General features: G+C 46.5%; 1 protein-coding gene across 1 annotated transcript in view; it reads right to left on the bottom strand.

Moving 5' to 3' along the window:
• LOC128709430 (low-density lipoprotein receptor-related protein 1) overlaps positions 1-19040 on the bottom strand; it is a 72121-nt gene extending 53081 nt beyond the window's left edge. Inside the window, exon 1 of the mRNA XM_053804425.1 lies at positions 18590-19040. Within this exon, the coding sequence (XP_053660400.1) occupies positions 18590-19040 (451 nt within the window). The remainder of the gene's footprint in view (positions 1-18589) is intronic.
• Positions 19041-21457: the final 2417 nt, after the last annotated feature.

Here is a 21457-nt window from a genome sequence, read left to right as displayed (position 1 = left end):
TGAGAAAACTAAACAAAACTTTTTTGTCCATCCTGAGACGTACCGAGCCAGCTGTCCAGTTGATAGACAGCTTCAACCATCGCACATCGTGCATTTTCAGGAAGAAGCTTCTCTTCATCAGTATCGCCATCACCATCACTTTCGCCAGGATGGGCATCGGTGCTAAGGCAACTTTAGTTCACAAATATCTTGAGGCAACTTTCCCTACCTGTAAGGCGTACGCCAGTGAGTCCAGCATTTGCCATGACAAAGTTGCCAACCAGAATTTCAATACTGGCTTTATCCCAACCGTGCACAAGGTCGAGAAATTTGAACAATAAGTCATCTACACCCACGTTTACCAACGCTTTTTATAGCATTCTTTAAGATAGTGTTATAATTGCAAGCAGAGAACATTTAATTTTGAACTTCTTAAATATATATATATATAATTCATTCCATTGCTCAATCACGAACGGTGAATGGCAGAGCCATTAAAGCATGATAAAAACTAACACCATTTTTGCATTCAGCGTGGTTTATTGATCGACGCTGTGGCAACTGCTGGCTGTTCAGGGCAGTATCAGTCTTCGGACTAGTTTCCGGCTGTGCTCGTTTTTCTCTTTCCAAAGCCGTCGGAAAACGGTGCCATTTGGCAGGAAATGGAATGTAATGGACACTTCAATCCCGTAAGGATCGCTCGCTCGTTGATGACTTCAAACGGGCGCAGCACCCAACAAACAGTAGCCATGCTCACCAGCAATGTCTCGTGCCTGTGTAGTGGTAACCCACTGGCGTCAAACCGGCGTGGCAGCCAAGGCGCCTCAAAGGGCAACGGCAATGGCATTGCAGAGCCACGGCAACTATCCTTCGAAACGTGCAACTAGCGACACAGCCGCAGTTTCCAATAGCTACACCCAACAGTTGCAACCCGGAAGGGCAAAAAGGTTCGCTCGAACTCTACGCGAAGGGCGGCAACAACATTGAGCAAACAACAAAAAATTAAGCAAAATGAACATTCGTGCCAACTGAGCAGTATCTAGCAGCTCGCCAATATTTGCTCCACTTCCGGTGGGGCACCAGGCTGAGCAAAAACCAGGCCACCAGCGAAATGAATGCGCCTTGGTTCGATTGCTGAAAAGCCGGCAAAGCGAACGGACTGAGGCGTCAGACAGCTTTCCTTTCCGAGTGCTACAGCTGTCGTTTGGTGTGTCGCTGAAAGAACGAAAGTGTCCTCGACAAGGGGCGAAACATTCTTCCACAAAAACAGCACCATCAGAAGCTGGATGCGCTGCCAAAGAATCGTCTACACAAAAAGTCGCCAAGAATTCGGACATCCATCGTCACCAAGCAACAAGCCACGTGTGTTGAGACTCGTCAGCTTCTACGCCTTTCCCCACGCGACGGGTGACATTGTTCTGGGAAGAACATCACAAGCGCCAAAGTCACAGAACGTCGCTCCACTTGCACGGCACGGTTTGGAGTCGCATAACTTTATCAATTTGGCACATAATATTTCATAGTTTTTCCAGAGAAAAAAAAAAACTTTTCAAGAAATCACGGCCGTGTGACGAAACCGTTGCCATCGTTTGCTCAGTCGCTTCTCGCGACGGTTTAAGTCTGTAACGTAACGACCATGAACACCGGCGTGTACTACTACTGCTGTTGCTGCTGCTGCCGTTACATGCGTAAGCTGATGAAGGAGTTGGCACGAAGGCAATAACAATAAGTTGCGCTCCTTTGACTCAAGTACACGCCCAGCGAGACAGGGCCAAAAGACGTCAAAGTTGTTTAAGAATTTTCATTATTTGTTCCTTCCGCAAGCTGCTCGCAATTTGTAAGGAACGCAAGCCACTGCAGGCACCCAAGGAACCGCAAGGAAGAGAGAGAAAAAGAGAGAGAAAAAAACAAAGACCCAAAGAGCAGAAGCAAATATGATAAAATTAAATGCCAGCGCATAAGCTCGGTTACGAGGAATGTGAAGAAATGTTTCGTAAAGTGCACAAAAAAGGACACGCGGGAAAGCTTGACGGAACGCAGGCAAATCACAAAATGATGATGAAGATATGAAAGATGAGGTAAAGTCATTATATGTTATTTCCTGGAAACGATACTTCACTGCGAAGCGTAGTCGCTAGCGACCGAACTTAATCACTGCATGCGTGACAAGAATTGTTGACAGAGGCGGCATACCGTTGCCAATATATCTGGAGGTACTTTATTGTTGTTTAAATATGAAATGAGAATTGTTAAAATGTATAACAGTCTTCCAAGGCTCCAAGGTCATATATCAATTACAGTCAAGTCTCCCTAAGGTAGTATCCCTCTAACATCACTTTCCCTAAGCTGCACATGATGTTTGTACACCAAAGTATCTCTAAGGAAGCCATGCTTTGGGGTTTGACGTGATGACAGTTCGTGATGGCTGAGTTTACAGTGTATGGTTGAAAACTTTTGCCATACATAAATGGTAGAGCATCCAAGTGCTTTTGTTTCCCGAAGCTGCAAGTCTCCCTGAAATAGCGGTTCCTTCAGCTTGCAGGTTAGAGAGAGTCTTTGTGACTTCCAAATTTTCTGATTGAATTTCAAAACATTTAATTAACACCACCGAGGATATGCTAATGACGTCAATTGTGTTATTTTAATCCTATTTAAATCAAAAAAGCTTATCTAACCCATTGGATATCCTTTGCTTACTTCCTGTTGCATAATGTGTCCACAACGCACATCACACTGCAAAACATCAAACAGTTTAGAACATGGCATATGAAACGAGGCAATCCGATACTTTGTTTTTTTGCAACGTAGAACCGTGGATTGTTTGAGTTGGGAGCGTAAAATGTATTATCGAAATAACAAAAAAAAAACACACATTAATAACTGTCGTTTGACGATTGGTGTTGCATTTCACTTACCGATCATTGAATAACGCATCATTACCCACTGCGGGGTCGGGGCGACCGGATTCAATTGAAATTTTATTACCCTTGCTGTCATGAAGTCATAATTTTCCGGCCAATCAACGAACCGATTTTTCAACCTATCAAAGTCACTATGGACAGGCGGTTTCAGCAGTCGGTTATCAACAAGTGTGTTACTGCTGACAATTGCCTTGAAACATCCGTTCGCCAGACAATCGATCCGGACTGCATAAACACTGTGCAAAATGTGCCATAATGTTGTCTAAGGCAGGACATAGAGCGTTGAATGAAATGTTATGCTGACAAGTACGTACACAAACAGAGTGATAATGTTGAAGCGAATGGGTTGATAATTTACATATTTTGATTAGATTTACAATGAGTCGATGCAGTGCAGTAAACTTGCAACGGAATCCTGTATGCATTTCATAATGCAGCTTCCTTACAGATTGCGAACAATCGGTATTAATTATGCGCCGTTCCGTTGCATTGATGCCGGTTCTGATTATTCACATTTTCTTTGTTCATCACTCGGATAAAGGAGTATCTATCTGCTGGAAAACAAAAATCATTATTCGGATTTCACCCCACGTTGCAGACACCCCCGCCAAATGTGAATCATTGCGGGCTTTGGAGTTGAAATTCTTGCTACGTCGTCGTTGTCATACGGCCCATCATACAAGCTGTTACCTGTTATTGGATATTTCTCGGTACACGCTGCGCATACGGGAACAGCCTGACAGCATACGAGGATACCCGGCCAGATAGAAACCAGCGCTGGAGGATCAGGATCTTCCCCACATTTGGATCCATCATGCCGGCGGGTGCAGAAAAGGATGCTGCCAAGCCGAAAACGAACCGACCGAAAGCTGTGCTCATTTGCTTAACCTCGTGCTGTATGCTGCTAAGCCTGCAGCTGCACAGTTAGACCAACGCACCCTTTCTCCTATGGCCCGTGGGCTCCAATACGTGCTATTTACTGGGGCTGGAAGAATGCTCGTTCCCGTCCTCCGTGGTTCTTGTGCAGGAGAAACATGGTTTTCTATTTACATTCTCATTAAAGTCTGTGTCGCCGCAAGCAACGAACGTAGCGCAGGGCCAACCACAATAAGGGTCTAGCGTTCCTGTGCCATCCATCTCGGCACTACCTGTGGTCTGCCACAGCTGGTTTTGCTCTGCATTTTCCGATGACCTTTTTCTTTTTCTTAAAGAAAAAAAAACACATAACATGACATGAGCAACGTCTGCTCCTTCTGCAGGGTCCTGCTGTAATCCACTGCATCCAACATCTTCCCCCTCGGAACCCCTAGATGCCATCCAACCACCCGCCCAACCCGCAGAGGTATGCGCTTTGTGACGTTCGTACAACGATTTGCTGATGAGTTCCTTGTCTTTGCCGTCAGGCAGTGCTCGGTGCGACCGAAACCAGAAAGCCACCAGAACCAGGAAGTGCACTCATGCTCTCGGTGCGGTCGAACAAAACCATTCGAAACTTCACCCACATCCCACAGAGGAAATTGAAAAAGTTTTCATCTGACAGATTTCGCCACCTAACCAGTTCGCAGCTCTTTTTTTTACTACTTCGCTCCTTCTGGGCGACATCATGCGTCTAGGGGCGGGGTTGCGACGCCCCTCCGCCCGGTGAGGCATCAGCAACTAACCGAAAGGCTTCAACTTTCATTGGGTTTCCTTCCGGGCTAGTGATGGCGACCACCGAACCGGTCCAAGACCTGGCGGCAGGCAGTAAAGTAAACTCCTGCTGCCCTCTTTTACTTTGGCAGGTTAACGAGATTATAACAAGCTCGAAATTCAATCAGTCCGATCAGATTTTCCACCAGCCAGCGGGAGGTCAGGTCCGTTTAGCCGCTCGTTTACCCGGTGAGTTCATCATTCATTCTGCGGTTTTTGAGGTCGAGTCAAGGAAATGGAGAAAAAAGGTGACGGTGGCTCATATTTTCTATTATGCTCAATCCTTTACTGAGCACAACACGGCACACGGCACACAGCACCAGCAGAGCAAGATGATGTCTTTCGGACTCATTGCCAGCTATTGGAAAAGGCAACCGCACACCGACCGGGGTGCAAAACTAGGCCGTCTTCTGTCTGGCAATGTGTAGTATGCACACTTGCCACCCCACATAAGATATGATGTTAAAGGCTTTGTATTGAGGTTTCGTTCCTTTCGGGCACCTGTGTGTAGTCACAAACAAATAAAGCAGCAGTGCTATTGTGTTTACCAATTTTCCTGCCAATCTCGTCAGTACAGGCTTTTACTCGCAGAACACAGCCGGTACGGGAGTTTCATGGCTGGCGTTTCGAACAGACCGTGTTGCAATGGAGAGTCACAATTGTTTTACCTCTCTGAAAGGAAAACAAAAATTCGTTTCCAACAAGCAGCAAATAGCTTTTCATTATTTAGACAATGTGTTTTGTTGAGACGAACCTTTCCGAGGGTGAATCAGGCCAATGTGGTTTTAGAAAGAAGATTGCCAACAAAAGAACGTCTACCTGGATGGTACATTCTTACAACGAAAGGAGCAACATAATTATGATATTACAATGTACGATAATACTACAAGTTATAATAGTCTGCTAACCCCGGGAAAACCTCCAGATGGTGTTTAATTTATAGCACAATCATTTATCCTTCAGTTTTCGACTCTTCTAAATTGATCTCTCGTTAGGTTGATTGTCGATGGGGGCTAAAATGACCATAACGGCAATCTATATCCACCACGAAACACCAGTGCCGAGGCAGTATAGGTTAGCCTTGTCAAGCTTCCGTCCTTTTTTCCGGCCGACACCCGATAAGATAAACGATGCCAAACGACGTCCTTAATCTTATTTTGAACGCCTGTCACTTCTTCCAGTGCCAGCATTAGCAGAAATAAAGGCACAGACACGAAGGAGGACGTGTCCGTTCAGCCATTCTTGCACCTCGTTGAGTGGTTGCCAAAATTCAGCAATTGTAGGCAAACATCAGGCAAACAAACCTGGTGTCACTTTGCTGCTACAAACATGCATTTGCCCACGTGCCAACCACCGAGGCGAGAGAAGATCGAACACGAACAACCTGGAAGGCTTGCTCGTCCTTGATTCCTAATGTTCTGCACCCAGTGCATGGCAATCACTGTGCGGCTGTTGACCACAACATGACGGCAACCGAGGAGACATCCCAGACATTTCGCATTCATCGCCCGTTGCACGGCTATTATTAATCATCCAAGGGAACACACCGTAATTTCGTGGTGAGGTGCATCACAACGTCAGCGTTCGCTTGTAGATGGCACAGGGAAACACGTTCGTTGTCATCTTCTTGCTTATCCTGGGTCGACAGAAACTGGTGCAGATGTGTATGGAAATTGTGTACCAACTAAAACCATTCTTGATGGCAAAACTCCACTATCAGGCACAGAAGAGATTGAAGGCGCTCTAATGAATGGTTTCATATTTTGGAAATGCATCAACTGAATTTCCAGAGCTGTACAAACGAACATTGATTTTATTTGTGCGCACAATTTACCCTCGTGACAGAAACATCTGTAACTTAAACGGCAGTTTCTTAGGGTCTTGTAATCCCATTATGTGCATTAGAGCACAAATAGTTCGCCGGAAAACATATATTTTCCCTCGCGGGTCGAACGCATTCTCATCGATGCAATACCGGCACCGGGGTTAAAGAATGTCTCTCCTTGGCAAAGTTAACGCGACCATGTCGTGCAACGATGGTCACGGAAGCCAAAAGTTCACCACCGTACCGGAATTGGGTCATCGATGCTTTCGAGCCAATACTCTGGCACTTCTCCGGCGAACGACAAAAACAGCATGCTGTGTAAAGACTTGCAATGTTGTTCGCCGGCATAGCGAAGCGTCTCCGGCAGGGCATGGCCCTTCCGTAATGAATATTGACTGGAGCGAAGCACATCCCAAACAGCTCAGAGAAGTGAGATTTATGGACAAACTTTACATCTTTCTCCCCGCGCGCACTCATCGTTAAGAAGTGACTCTACGCTTACGTAAACGAATTTTCATTTTATTCTCGTGTGATGTGATACCGGCACATAGCAATACGGTTACTTTGGTGTAAACAACGGATAAATTTACGATTAGAGAAATGGTTGATTGAAAAAAAAACCATCCACACAATGGACCTTCTCGCGCGCGAATAGTTATCAGCGATAACGCAGTCTGCGACTGACGCAAAATGAATTACTTAATTAAAGATTCTCCCGTGGAACATTCGCCCCGGGGGCAGATACCTATGCGCTGTATCTAGCGAGTTTCCAAACTCACCCAGCTTTCGTTTAATAGAACTCGACCCACCATCTCGAGTATGGTTGGTGGGTAGGGTGTGGCTGAAAGAACAAGTGATAAAAAAAATGTTAAACGCCCCATCGTTTTGATCCTTCAGATTGGTTGATGGTGATGTTCATGATAATAACGATGATAGCATCCCCTCACTGAAAGCCATTCGTGCAGATCCGTCTACCGTCTAGGTACGAGAAGGAAGCACTAGGTGGCAGCAGCCCTAACACTCTCGCTTTTATCGTTCGCTTTTTACATGAGACGGTAGACAGACGCCTTTGGGTTTCTTCGAAGATAAGAATCAATGTCTTATGCCTCCGCCAGATTTACGTCTAAATTTTATGTCTTACCACCTCTCAACGGGAGCTCTCAACCGGACGGCTAACGGTTATCGTAAATTCACGACGAGCGTTATATATAATTATCACTTACCATCATGTTGAGTGATAAAGGTCATGGCGCAATCAGTGGACCAGTTAGTTAATAGATCACACATTGCTGAAAGCTGAAGGTGTCCACAGTACTAACGAACTGAAGAACAGGGAGAAAGTATTCGTAAAATGGACCCATCAAACAGCCGATTCTCCCTGCAGGAAGCATTTTTGCTAAAACCCAAAACAGGATACAAATAAATCGCAAAACAATGGCCTTCCATGTGCAAAGCATTGAGTGGTGTATTGAGCGACAGGGCAATAAAAGGATGAAGATCCCTACCAAAAAATAAACACCGATAAGCCCATCACCTGGCTCCACCTTCAGTGTGTTACATATAACGATCTTTCGCCAGAGACGAACGTTAAACTAACGAGCTTATCGATACGCGATGGTGCAAAAGGTAGACAAAAACACCACTAAACGAATCAACTGCACCTATCCGCGCGCCACATGCTAAGATACGCGTGAAGACGCTATCGACATCTCAAACGATGCGCACTGATGTTGAATGTTATTGTTATTAGCATCATTATTTCCCCTTCGGCACCGGGACCGGGGGACCACTAGCGCACCGTTTTGCAAAGATCGCGGCCGCATCATCGTGGTGATAAAGTGACTGATAATAATGATGATGAAACAGTTGATGTCACACCGTTGGATGAACGGTGATGCGGTAAGGCGGACGACGAAGACAATCATGAGATGATGGCGACGGTGAGATGGTGAACGGAGACAATTTATGAGGTGTCGCGGGGATTTAACTATAACCCAGCCGTGAAGTTGGTGTGTGAAGGCGAAGATTAATTGTAGTGGCGGGAGTGGCATTCAGGTAATGTTTTAATAAACCCCGCACCCTGCTGGATGGCCGCGTTGATAGTTTGCCACCCACATTAACGTGCCGAACCTATGAAAGGTGGATAATAATCTCGAATCAATATTTGCTGCTGTGACGTCTCTTTTCACCGAAACCCAGATTGTGATCTCGTTTAGTTTGCATTGTGCGGGCTTTAAGCAGATTAAAACGAGAAGCAGCATCTTTAGACAATACTCACATTCTTGACTTCCTCCACTCGCTTATCAACTTTCCCTTTTTTGTTGAAGCAAATATGTTTTGGGGTTTCGTACCTAAATTAGCTTTTTCGAAACAACCACCCAACCGGGTAGAGGGTAAACATCGGGTACCGCTCAAACAACGCAGACACTGTGGTACTCCGTTCAGCCATTCCAACACCTGACAGGAGACAGATAGAAACTGTCACTCCGGCAAAGGATAAAGTTCGGTAAGCATCGTGGCGAAGAAGCTGTGCCGTAGCGTAGCTATCGGTTACAGCACCAGCATTAGTGCCGTCGTACCGCAACAAGATCACGGGAAGTTATTTACCGAAACGAGAGGTCAAACCAACGGCACCCGGAAGCGAGCCCGGCAATACGCCGGTTGCATAAACACGGCGATACGGAGAACCGTTCTCAGTTTCACCGTCACAGTCCGGTGGTGTAGAGTGGAGCGTCAGTGAAGCGTCAACATTTCTGTCCAGCATTTAGATTGACCCCGGTTCATTGCTAGGCGGTGAGTAAGGCACCGATAGAGCGGCGTTGCACTGGTGCTTCGGCAGGTACGCGGCGTAATTTTCGCAAGGTTGTTCCCGAACCGAAACCAAGTAACGTAGAGTTACGGTTGCGGATGCTCATGACCTCACGAGGTGCGCGATAAGAGCTTAGCAAACTCTACTATTTCATTTCCAGCCAGCCACCGTCCTTACGCACCGAGGAGAGTTCGATGCTTTCGGGTGGCTTTAGCTTTTGCGCTTCGCAAACTGTTTGGCCATCCAAAAACAAGACCGCAGAGCACGGGGAACATTAATTAAAAATTCTTCAAATCCTCTCGACCGCGAAGACGCGCCCGACCATCCGCATTGAGTGGTGGAAAAAAATATACACAAAATAGAGATTCTTGCACAGTTTTATGGTACATTAAAATGATGGCCGCGCATAAACATTCTTCTTATAAATTTATCTAAAAAGTTTTCCATCAAATATTTTTTTGGTGCGCTTTTAAGAGCACCAAATGAAGAGCAATATTTGAAGTTATGCAAGAGAGGTACTGGCATTTCTAACTTACTGAGAGGACGTTTTGGAATGCTTTTTCTGTCCGCCGTGGAAGTCGTTATCAACATCAATGTCCAGCCGCATCCATCGTCCTTCAGACCCTCCGAGAGAGAGCCTGCTGATAAGTCAGTTGACGACAATGTCATTTTTGTTTGTAAATTTTGTAACTTTTCCAAACTAGGGCATATTCCATGCCAACCCTATCAATTGCACGCCATTTTCGCTACAAGCGTCCCGTGCTGGGATTCTTACTTGGACAATCATGCTCTCACGACCTCCGCGCGACTCGTGCGACTTAAATCAATTGAATCCAATTGAAAACGGTACGCAGTAAGAGCACTGAGCCTTTGACAAAGAAACGCCATTTGCAACCATCCAAAACGCACGTGGATCGCATCTATCGAACAACGGAGTGGGACGAGTTACTTAGACCCGATACTTACAGCTGATAGAATAATTGTCTGCTTGAGTATCACTCAAGCTCCGGGCGCTCGGTCATTCTCATGCGTTACCACTTCTCGGTGGCACATATTTACAATTGGTTCGGGAGGTTCGTTACATGAAACGCTTAAGCATAAACACACTTGAGAGTTTCAGTTCTCCGCTGGGAGAAAATGTAAGTAGCAAAGTGAAATGTTCAATTATAACTTCTATCGAATAACAATCCGTTGCTATCTCGCTATCTCCAAGATATGTTTGGTCGAACGAAAATACTACTTCCCGCTTATTTGTGCACCACAAATTACATCCCCATAGATCGAGCATTTGTACGTACATCACCCACACTGCTCGCCATTTGTCAACAGGGACGCCCGGCAACAAAAAGCATTCGAAGCCGGAGGCCTACCTGTTTTCGCAGGGGTCCCCCGCTCGTTTCGAAGCGCACAATACAGAGTTCGGCTGTGAATATTTAAATGGATCCATTTTGCTCCGTCAAAGGCCATTCCAATTTCACCCAACAAAAGCATCTCTCCAACACACAACCTCACACAGCCACGAGTGTCGAACGAATGGGGTGGGGGAAAAAATGTGTATTTGTCCAGACCACAAAAGGACAAAAGGATGGTAGTTCTCCGCATCCAATTACAGCTTCGTCCGCGCCCGGTTCTCCGACCCGGCCCGGTTTAGCTAACTATACCCCGAACACATCCATGTAGCGCTTTTACGTAAAGGAACGCTGCCCGGCACGGAAGAGCAACTGGCCGGCCTCCCCCCACTGGTTGTAAGCGTTCGGTAGCAGAGTTTATGTGATCATAGAAGAACTTACGACAATACAATGCCACCACGAACACCGCAGCCTACATTCTCCGACGAAAACATATCCCTTTTCAGACGCGCTCGAGAGAAGAAAAAAAAAAGGGAACCACAATTGACGGAAAATATGCTTCGACGGATGGCGACGGTTCTAGAGCATTGGAGATGCGGGGGAGGGGGGGGGGGGGGTGAACTGCAGTTAACAACCCTTTTTAGCACCACACAATAGGCGACAAGCGACAAGGGAAAACTTTTTGGGATACGCAGCAGCAAATACACAACCGGGTTGGAAGGAATGTGTTGAAGGAGCATATTTATAGGATAGTTTTCACACCGTGCATATCAATCGGATGCGTACGTACTTTCACACAGTCCAGCGAATAAAATGATGCCTTTCATCGTCCAAACAGCCTATTGTAAAGAACGATGGATCCGTTACGCAACTCACATCAATATCGGGCCGTTGTGCAACCGTCCGCTTGATTCCATTGATGTTGGTTTTAATTACTCACTCGCACCCAAACATGGAAAGTCCCATTGTGGGTGGGGTAAGGGTATTCTTCCACTCGGAAGGCACGTCTCAGAGAATATCGTTTGTCACCATATGGTCGGGAATCGTTGGCTAAAAACGGCCGATAGTCAAGCAGCTGAGTAATCGATGGATACGAAGCGTGCGTCATCATACATTCGAATTTTGTGGCTAACTTCTTCACTGTTGTCTAGCTTCAGCAGCTGATAAACCCAATCTTCGTTCTGCGTAATTTAAGTAAAACTCTTTTCTGAATCACCTTCTAAGCTACTTTAAACCGTTTCCCATGCGAAACGGCACTGTAAATAAGGCACAACTTTGCAGCGAACCGCAACAAACCCAACAGCAAACCAGTCCTCAAGCGAGTGCTACGGCGACACTGGGCAGATTAAGTTTCCGCTGAGCTGGTGCGTGACACAACCGAGCCGTCAAACGACGCCGGGTGTCACATTCATCACCCCAGACTGTATTGCACTCGGTTGTAATTATGGATGCATGATGTATTGCCGGAACGTCCGTGCTCGGCTTCGCATATTCCGCCTTCATTCAGCCTTCATTGTGCGAACGATGCAAGTGACGAGTGTCGTTCAATTCCACTAATTAACCGATGCATTGCCTTGCCAGTTCGGGATGAAATAAACTGAAACAGACGGTCACATTGTTCCGTCGATCAGCAATTAAAATACACCGAACGGACATTATTTTGGGATTCATGTGTAACTTATGTTTCAAGTTGCTCTTGTGGAGATAGAGCATGTCAAGTGTGTAGACTTTGCCTCTGTTATTTAATATCTCAAGTGGACACGGGAGCGGAGTTCGTCTGTTTATTAAAGAAATGTGTGTTTCCTATCAAACGGGAGATCAAATAGACGCAATAAAACAGTACAACAGTAAACTTAATGAAGTTTATTTCGCAGTATTACAATTCTTTATTCGGCTTCGGTTGAACATCCCGACTTACAGCTTCTGGTACTCGGCAATTCAATTTACATCCCGAAATGTTCCCCGTCGCTAATCAAATGATGCCCCGAAAGTGGAAGGTTTTGGCCAAGAAAAGGGAAATTCTTTTGTCACGCTTCGGACCACATTTACTTCGAACGTTCCCGACGTTCGCCTGTCTGAGTGACAAAGGATCGCGTTGGACCGATGTCACCGGCTCGTCTAACTCACTGCATCACTCCATCGGACTGAGCATATTTGGAGGATGTGTAGCTGTGGCGAAATCCCTTTTTTTCTTCTACGATGTAACCCACATCCAACCGAACACTCCGTGTTCCCCATGCTGGGAAGGATAGATTCATCGACCACACATGTCCCATCCGATTGCCCATTGTGTTGGCTGGGAAACGGAAAAAGGCTACGGATGATGGGAAGTCCACCAAAACCACGAACCCCGACCAAAGCGACCTGCCTGAACCTGCTGGAACGGACGGTGATGATGATGATGGCGATGTGATGTGGTGGAAAATTGATACAAATTTGATGTCCGCTTTTTGTCTACCGAGATGCAACCACAGTCCACCCAGTCGTTCCTATCCACACTTTCGGTCGGTGAACAATAAAATGCCGTTCCCTCATTCGTACAGCTGGCATGCATGGGAGTACGAATGATGGTTGATAGTTTACTGGAACTGAGTGGGACGCGCAAGGACGAATACAGAGCAATGCCCACCCCCCTCCCTCCAAACGGGTGCTGGGACTAGGCCGGCGACGTTGGGAGATATTCCAACTGATTGGGCTTTTGTTGGGAGCAACCGAATTTGAATAGATCCATCACATGCGGCCGGTGAGGCAGCGTTCGATGCTGGAATCCTGACACAACGATCGTCCTCATTCGCATTCGGTTGAGCTCGTCCAAATCAACCCTGCAAGGCAATCAAGGACTCCCACGGGGACGAACCGGGCCATTTCCATTGGCGTTGAAATTGTAAAGAAATGGGAATGCCAGCTTGATTTGCTGGAAGCTGATTTCACCTTCGTCGGCCGGTGGCTTTAGCACCTTTTCACCGTCCGGGACCATCACGACTGTGACCGGCGCTGTTTGTGGGGTCGATGAATCGAAAGCAGCCCTTCGCTCGCTGGCATCATTTAGTTTTGATGTTGCAACACAGCTGCACTAGCTCATAACAGCAACCGACTGGGCAGGTATGGTGGCGCAAAATTGCTGCTCAATCATCAAGCTGTCACGCGTCTTGCGTGGCCCGTTTCTTACCCACAGGCAAGATCTCTTCCCGGTTTAGTTTTGTACGCGAACTCAACCAACCTTGGACATATCAAGCCACACACTCACGGTACACAGTTGGTACAGTTTTCCACCTTTGCGCTGCTAGCATCGTCTCGCCGTTCGCTGGCAACAATCGGTGCTGGCCGGGTGAAAAGCAATCAATGTTCAATTATTATGATGATCATGACGGGGTGATTGAAGCATTTCATTCCGTTAATTAATTTCGCCTTTGCAAACGCAGGGCACTGGCAGGACACCAGTGCCACACGAAAAGGGAGAAATTGTTATCCTTCACGCTACTAATTACGATGAATGATGGTACTTGAATAAGCATTAATCATGCGATAAGCGGCCGGGATGGGAATACACATTTTCTAGTTACAATTTGTCTTCGTAACGATCGTTTTCATCGGAAGCTCCTTCCCCACCATCGTCACTTATTCATAGAACGGGAAGCACAAGCGAATAAACAGCCCCGGCTCGTTCAGCGCCCTGGACACGAAAGTGGCCTACAGACGGTACATCGAAAAGGAAAAACTCAATTGTTCCCAATCACGGCGCTGTTTCGGCGACGTGGCGACAAAATCTAACCTCAATAGCTGCAATAAAACCACTCCGACCACTGCACATCGTGGCGCTTCACGACCCATCGAATTTACTTTGATTTTGTTTGACACCTTCCCGTACTGGGGACGGGAAACTCGATGATATCCGTGCTTTCCGTTTTCTTTAATGGAGATAATGTACCTCATTGCCCGATAGCAAGTAATCACCTAGCGCCGTTTACACGTGTCATCGGAGCGCAATGTTATCGTGGCCATTCCCCCGCATGTCTGACTCATGTAATATTAACCTGCGAGTGAGTCGAAGCCCGAAGCCTGGCGCCAGTTCATAAATGGATTCGGAAAATGTGAAAAAAGAACGGAAAACTCCGGGCACATATCGTCCTGGCGCAGCAGCAGGCATCCTCTTTACTGCGCATTCTGGTTTTAGGTTGTTTTTTTTTTTGTTACGGACTGAACCCACTTTCACCTGACTCCTGTTACCTTCCCCATCTGCTACCCCGTCCTCCCCCTCGTTGGTCAGGACGACGAGTTGCCTTTGCCCAAATTTCCTACATTTTCATCGTTGAGCAAGCTCCCGTTCGAGCGTGTAAGACGTATTAGAAGCGGAAGGAAGTGGAAAAACGACTCCATGATTTGCGGGCGAACAATCTACGAAAATTGATTTCGCTTCCGTTCCGTGCTCGACCTTGTGCTTTCCCTTGGCTTTCCCTTTGCGTGCTGCTTGCTTTCCTTCCCGATGCGTGTATGATGTATGCGTATGTGTTGTTTCCTTTAGGAGGGAGGGAGCGAGCGAAAGGAGCATGGAAAAACACGGATTTGCCGACCTATATCACTAGGCAAAGGCGATCAGCTGGACGAGGAACAATCGGTAGCGCTGGCTTCCTTATTGCCGCTTTGCTATAATGAGGCGACTTATCTTTTCCTTCAAGAAACTCTTGCTTCTAGAGCCTTCGAGAAGAAGGTCCACTCACTCATAATGCGACTTTAGTGTGGACACGTTTCCCGCTAGGGATGTGGACGTGAAACAAAAAAAAACGTGTTCGGAAATAGAGTAGGGAAGAAAATTATTAGGCCGTGTACGAATGAACATCATCCACTGATGGAGTTTTTTTTTTCCATTGGTGGGCAGCCGATCATCACACATTTTGCTAACGTGAGCTAAACAGAGAGCAACACAAATAACTACTCAAACTTGCATGTTGGTTTACAACAACAACCCCAAAAAAGCGGTAAGTGCAGGAAGCGGGAAGCAGCACAGCATACGGCCGCTCTTTCCTTCAACTCCCGCAGGACAATAAAGCAAACCAGACACATTGCATACTGTAGATTATTTCGTTTACCCTCAGGTGTTCAAACACGGCGCGAAGTATTTTAAGGTCACCATTATTTGCAAAGAGGACGACGCTGTTCCATGGCGAGGGGGGGTGCGATAGAATCGGGAACAGATGTACCTAGCCAGGTCTTATCAACGGCGCCGGGTTCGCTTACCGTTCCCATTGGTGCTCTAGGTGTGTCCAGCGGACCAGAAAACCTACCGAAAGCGTGGTCTTGCGAACAAACAAACAAATCCAGCCAACGAACCCACGTTCACGCACAGCTTTCGTCGACCACATAAAACATATCTAACCACGGTGGGAGGGAATCAAGCACAAACAAACAAACGAAAGGAAAAAAAAGCACACACACACACACCTTTCCACGTAAAGAGATATTGAAATAAATGTGTTCCCTTCTGGCACGGCACCAGGATTTCCTCTCTGCCACGGTCTGTTTCAGTGACGTCCCTCCCACGCCCCATCACCGAAACTGAAGAGGCGAAATGATTTTATTCCACCATCAGCATCAGCAAAAATGCGAAAATTCGTTGAAGCACGGCCTGCAATTACCGCTTCCAAATAGGATTATAATGCACGCGTGCATCCAACCATCGCTCAACTGTGTTCCATCTCTAATTTCGTGCACGCATACGTTGGTAACATTCGCGATAAAATGAGTCCAGCAACCGTATGCGTATCTGATCGAACGCGGCCAAAGCTGTGATATTTTAAAGCGGCCTTACGGATACGGAGAATAGCATTGGTCAGTAATGTTCGCCACCACCAATTCAATAAAGTTCGGTGATGATGTGTCCAGCCAAACACATAAAACATTGGCGCAATCGGTTCCAAATCACTTTTCCGACCACTCACCGACCGATTTGCCGGAGACATAATCGCACGCTGGATGCACGACGGTACCGGCCAGAAGCTGTTTGACCGAGGAAAATAATATTCCATTGGTGATGGGGGGATCATGCCGGGGTGGTAAATAATTTGCACCAGCAGCCAACTTCAACGAAGGACAAACAATCATGTAACAAACCGGTCACTGCAGCAAGCGTACTCGGTATTTGAATACAAATGTTGTTCGACGAAACGCACTCCGGGTGTACACAGTGTACGCATCGGTAAATCCAATTTCTGTGTGTGTGCATAAATATGTTACAAAACATGCTGACTGTCGATATTGAGTTTTACCAAAAATAGCAAACATAGTCCATCTTTCGGGATCGCAGTGGAAAAAGTGGGTTTTTGGTGGAATTTTAATCCCTGCGATTTCTACAAAACCGCAAATCGATTCGCTTAATGGTTGGGCATTTATCATACACGAAGTGAAAATATAATACTATTTATCCCACCCCTCTTCTACAACATTTGCATTAACGTATCTGCTGGATGGACCTTTTTTTCCTGCTCCAAAACCCATCTCTCACCGGTAAATGAATTCCGGCCGAAATTGGAATACATGCATGCATTAAACATGAAACGCCTGCGCTTCCTGCGAAATCCTTGCTACCGTAAATCCCTTTCTGCGACCCGGGTGTGTGGTGTCAAAGTTCGTTTACCACGGGGTTTGGCGGGGGAAGAGAAAACTTTTCAAGCAAGGGGTTTTGCAAAAAGAAGGCATTTTCGGAGGGTTATACGGCTTATCTCGGAACGAACACACTTTCCCACCTTCCGGATGATCGTTCCCAGCGATCAAGATCCGCACCGCTCGGTGAGGCCTCGCGAAGGGGGAATTGATGTGACGGATGGTTGTGATTAGACGATTGATTGATTCCCATGCGCCCTATCATGCTGTCGGTGTGTGGTGCCGTACGGTATCGCCCGGGCTGCACGGTTGCGAAATGTATGACGGCGAACGTGCCGTACACACTCTCGCGGGAAATATGCTGATAAGACTCGAAGGTCTCATCTTCTGTTGCCGTCTCCGCGCGTCCGAGTCAGAGTACGCGGTTCGCTTAAGAAATGGGAACATTTCCTTATTATTTTGTTGTTGCTTTCTCACAGTTTTGATTGGAGCAACTTCATGCTCAGCACCATGGAGTGACTGTGTTCTTCCGTTTTGGTGTCACTGATGTACTTAAAACGTTTTTTTCCAAGGATTTCGGGAATAAAGATATCCTCGCAGTGTGTCAATCTGTGGGAAATAACTTAATCTCGTTAGAAAGAACTCAAACTACCCGAACCATCGTCTGCCTCTGGACCATCAGTCATTTTAATCTCATCATAACCCTTGGTAAGGATAGTACCGGAGCATTCAAAAACGATTCCAATCCGTGATGGACGTAGAACAACAAACCACAACACAAACATTGCGCACATTTTGCGTAAACCTCGCGATAGGAGCAATAAAAAAATGGGGCACAATAAGGAAAACAGACGGGAGTTCAACTCAAATTTCAAGCCTTATTAAGAACGCGCCACACTCCGGCAACACGAAACGGGCAGAAACTCGCATCGCATGTTGTTGCTGCTGCTGCTGCCCGTATCTCGGGGGAGCATTTTTTTTGTGTATTGTAAACACGCAGCAAAAAGCTGCCTCCAACTGTCGTAATAGCAGCAGAGTGGCAGAGGCCACTTGCCCGAGCATTAAGGCTTTGGAAGATTTGTTTTGCGCTTAAAGAGAGCAGCGGCGAAGTAATATTACACGCAACAGCGTAAGACGTCGATCCGTCGCAGGTGATCTCATTGCGTGCCGTCTGCACATGGATAGAGGGGGGGATTTTATTGCTTTCCGAGCAGCGAAATCTGTTTGCACGTTAACAAGCCGCTTCCTAATTCCGGCTCGTTTGCGTTCCCTGCCTGTCTTGTGATGCATTTTTTTTCATTTTCGTAAGAGTGTTTAGCAAAGACAAAGCGGTCGTGCGATGGAGTTCTCTAATGTTGATGCGTTCTTCAATTTCAACTTCCATTAGCGTGGGCTAATCGACCATCGTGCCGCCACCTACCTGGTGTTTCGTCGGTTTCTTCGGCTGCGGGTGCGCGGATTCTCGTGGCCGGTGATATCTGCCATCGGGGCACCCTCCAATGTTCGGAACCGGTTTCGGTGGCCTTCGCCCATCGTGCTGCACTTGCACCTGAATTCTGCACGCTGGCAATGTCGGGCCCGGTCAATGACATGCCGCCGTCCACCGCCATCACCGCCGTTACCGACGTCACCAACAGTGCCAACGTGCCCAGTGAAACCAGAAGTTGCGCGTTGGCGTAAAAGTAGCGAGTGATCGACGATGGACGTACCCGGCGGCCATCTCTTTGGCCTTGTCGATGCTGTCGATGTTGCTGTTGTTGTTGTTGTTGTGGAGGGGGTTGTTGATGATATTCTGCCCGCTCCCACCCGTCGATCTTCAAGGGCGAACGAGAGCCAGGACGAGAACGATCACTTCCCCGGCTGCGGTACATCGTGCTGGCGCCTTTTTGCTCGTCACGTTGCGCGTCCCGACGCCGGACGCACCACCCACCCCGGACACTTTAGCCCCTGCCCCTGCCTCCGCTCACCGGGCTCTCACTCACACTGGGCGCTTTTTTTGCTATATCTTTTCAAATTTTGCCTTTTATATGGCCTTCCTTCACCGTTGGCGCAGTCGCAACCCCTACAACACTCGAAGCAACTGACGCCGATGTCGGGTGACCGAAACGGGACAGGAAAAACTACACGTTTACATGCATACACACACTCTGAAGCGGGATTTTTGCACACCTTGCAGATTTTTTCACCTTTTATTCTTTTCAACTAAACCACTGTACACTGGGAATCGTGCAAATCATTACACAACAGGGCTGAAACACACACAAGCACACACATTTTTCTTTTAGAAACATTAAATAACCGTGGTGCAGGATGGACAGAATGGTGCGAATTCACTTTCGATTATTCATTTCGCCCAACTGAATTACGCAAGTACGAAAAATTCAACCAACTGTCACGATTTGTTGGCTTCCAACAAACAAACCACACCAAAAAAAAACAGCCAAATTAACACACACAGAATGTTGGCTTCGGCGCAAAAGATCGAAACGATCGAAAAACACGCAAATCGCGCAAAGAACCTACAAGCGGATTTGCTTTTGCTTCTTTGCCTTCCTTACTTCATTCGTAGCGTTTTCTTCGTTTCCTATCCCAATGCTCGCACCCTTCTCGCGTGCGGATGCTGCTGAGATGATGCGCGACGGTGATGCTTGTCCGGACGGAAAGCACGCACACACACGTACACACGGTTGTTAAGGAAACGATCGCTTTAACACGGAGGACCGGAGGTTCAACGCAAACCAACACTAGCGTACCAGCATCGATTCGATGGATGGTTGCTGCGATGCTGCTGAGGGCAATTCGGGGGCAATTTTTAATTGAACCGTTCACGATACGCGTGCTGAAGGAAGAAGCAGATAAGTGTGATTTCGTTTCTGACCCCTATATACGCCCGGCATGCCATTACAGCCCCATACATACAGGTCGTGTGAAAGGGAAACAAACATTAAGCCGGTTTGTGGGTGTTCTTGGTAGATGTGCGATTTTTGTACCTTCGTTTTATGCCCACCATGCTCATCTGGCGGTTTGTTCACTTCTTTTTCCGAACACTTTTCGGCCAATTCTTGCGGAGTGTTTGAAAACTTGTAAACCAAACAATAGTTCACATTATTTACACCATTCTGCTAACAGACATCAGTTTCTTCTCGCTCTGTCTCGCACACTGCACAAAAGGTAAACAAAGGTGTCAACAAACCTCACCTGCCGCTTTTCACACTCGCGGAGACACGATTTCACGCACGGATTGCTTTATACGCACGAAAGCACCGCGTAAAGAATACGTTTTCAAGTGCTTTTATGCGAACAGCACATCAGAAACACTAGTGCCGTGAAGAAATGACGAGCGTCATGCGCCGACGTGCGCACTGTTCGACGTGCATCAGCGGAATACGCTGTGTGTTTCGGACTCGCCGTGTGTTTCGGAAAATGTAACCACCCAGGGAGCAATTTTTACCCCGCAACAACGCATTTTTTCTATTCTCTACATCTTTTTTAGAACATCATTTTTTTTCTTCCTCTGCAACTTTAATGCTTCAAAAACGCAGAATATTATACAATGAACACACCACTGAAAATTATAGTTATTATAGATTTTTTATTTTTAATAAATTTGTAGAATATTGTTTGTACGTTTGTATTTATTTATTCCATTCAATATTACGGTTTTGGCGTATCAACAAAATTGTGTTGAGTTGTTTACAAATTTTACAAAGGAATCTCCTCCATGCAAACTTCCTAATCCCGGGCATACTCGGTTGGTACTGATTGTTGGTTTATGGTGGTTGTTGGTCGTATGACGTTTGGGGTTTGTATCTGTACCTTAAACTTTTCTTGCTATTTTCAAATACCCTCAATGTATCAAATTGTACTTAGTTTTGAACATTGAAGTAGGCTCTTATTTTCAAAATATCATAGAAGAAAGTATTCCAATTGTCGAAAGCATAGGAAGCAGAAGCCAGCCCCAACAAAAAATGAAGTTCAAAATGTTTGTGTGTGTGTTTGTTTGCGATATCTATGATAAAGCAGTCCTTCTGATAAATAAAACTAAAATTACAATTGCTGAACTAGCAAATGTACCTCAAATAAAATTAAAAAAAAAAACCTTGCAAAGTGCGTTTCTATTATCATTCGAAAACGGCTGTAGTGGAAGCACGGCCGCTATCGCGAGAGCATGAACATTGAGAGAAAGAGAACCAGGCACCTGCACGGCCCCTTCCCCGTTCCTTCTTCATTCCTTTCACACCCCCTCGAAGGGACGAACAATCTTGCTATTTGGCTTGCTATTCGGCCC

This window comes from Anopheles marshallii, chromosome 2 (genome assembly GCF_943734725.1).
Source record: "Anopheles marshallii chromosome 2, idAnoMarsDA_429_01, whole genome shotgun sequence".
Lineage (NCBI taxonomy): Eukaryota > Metazoa > Arthropoda > Insecta > Diptera > Culicidae > Anopheles > Anopheles marshallii.
The sequence above is the reverse complement of the archived record's forward strand: the minus strand, read 5'-3'. Positions and strand labels throughout refer to the sequence as shown.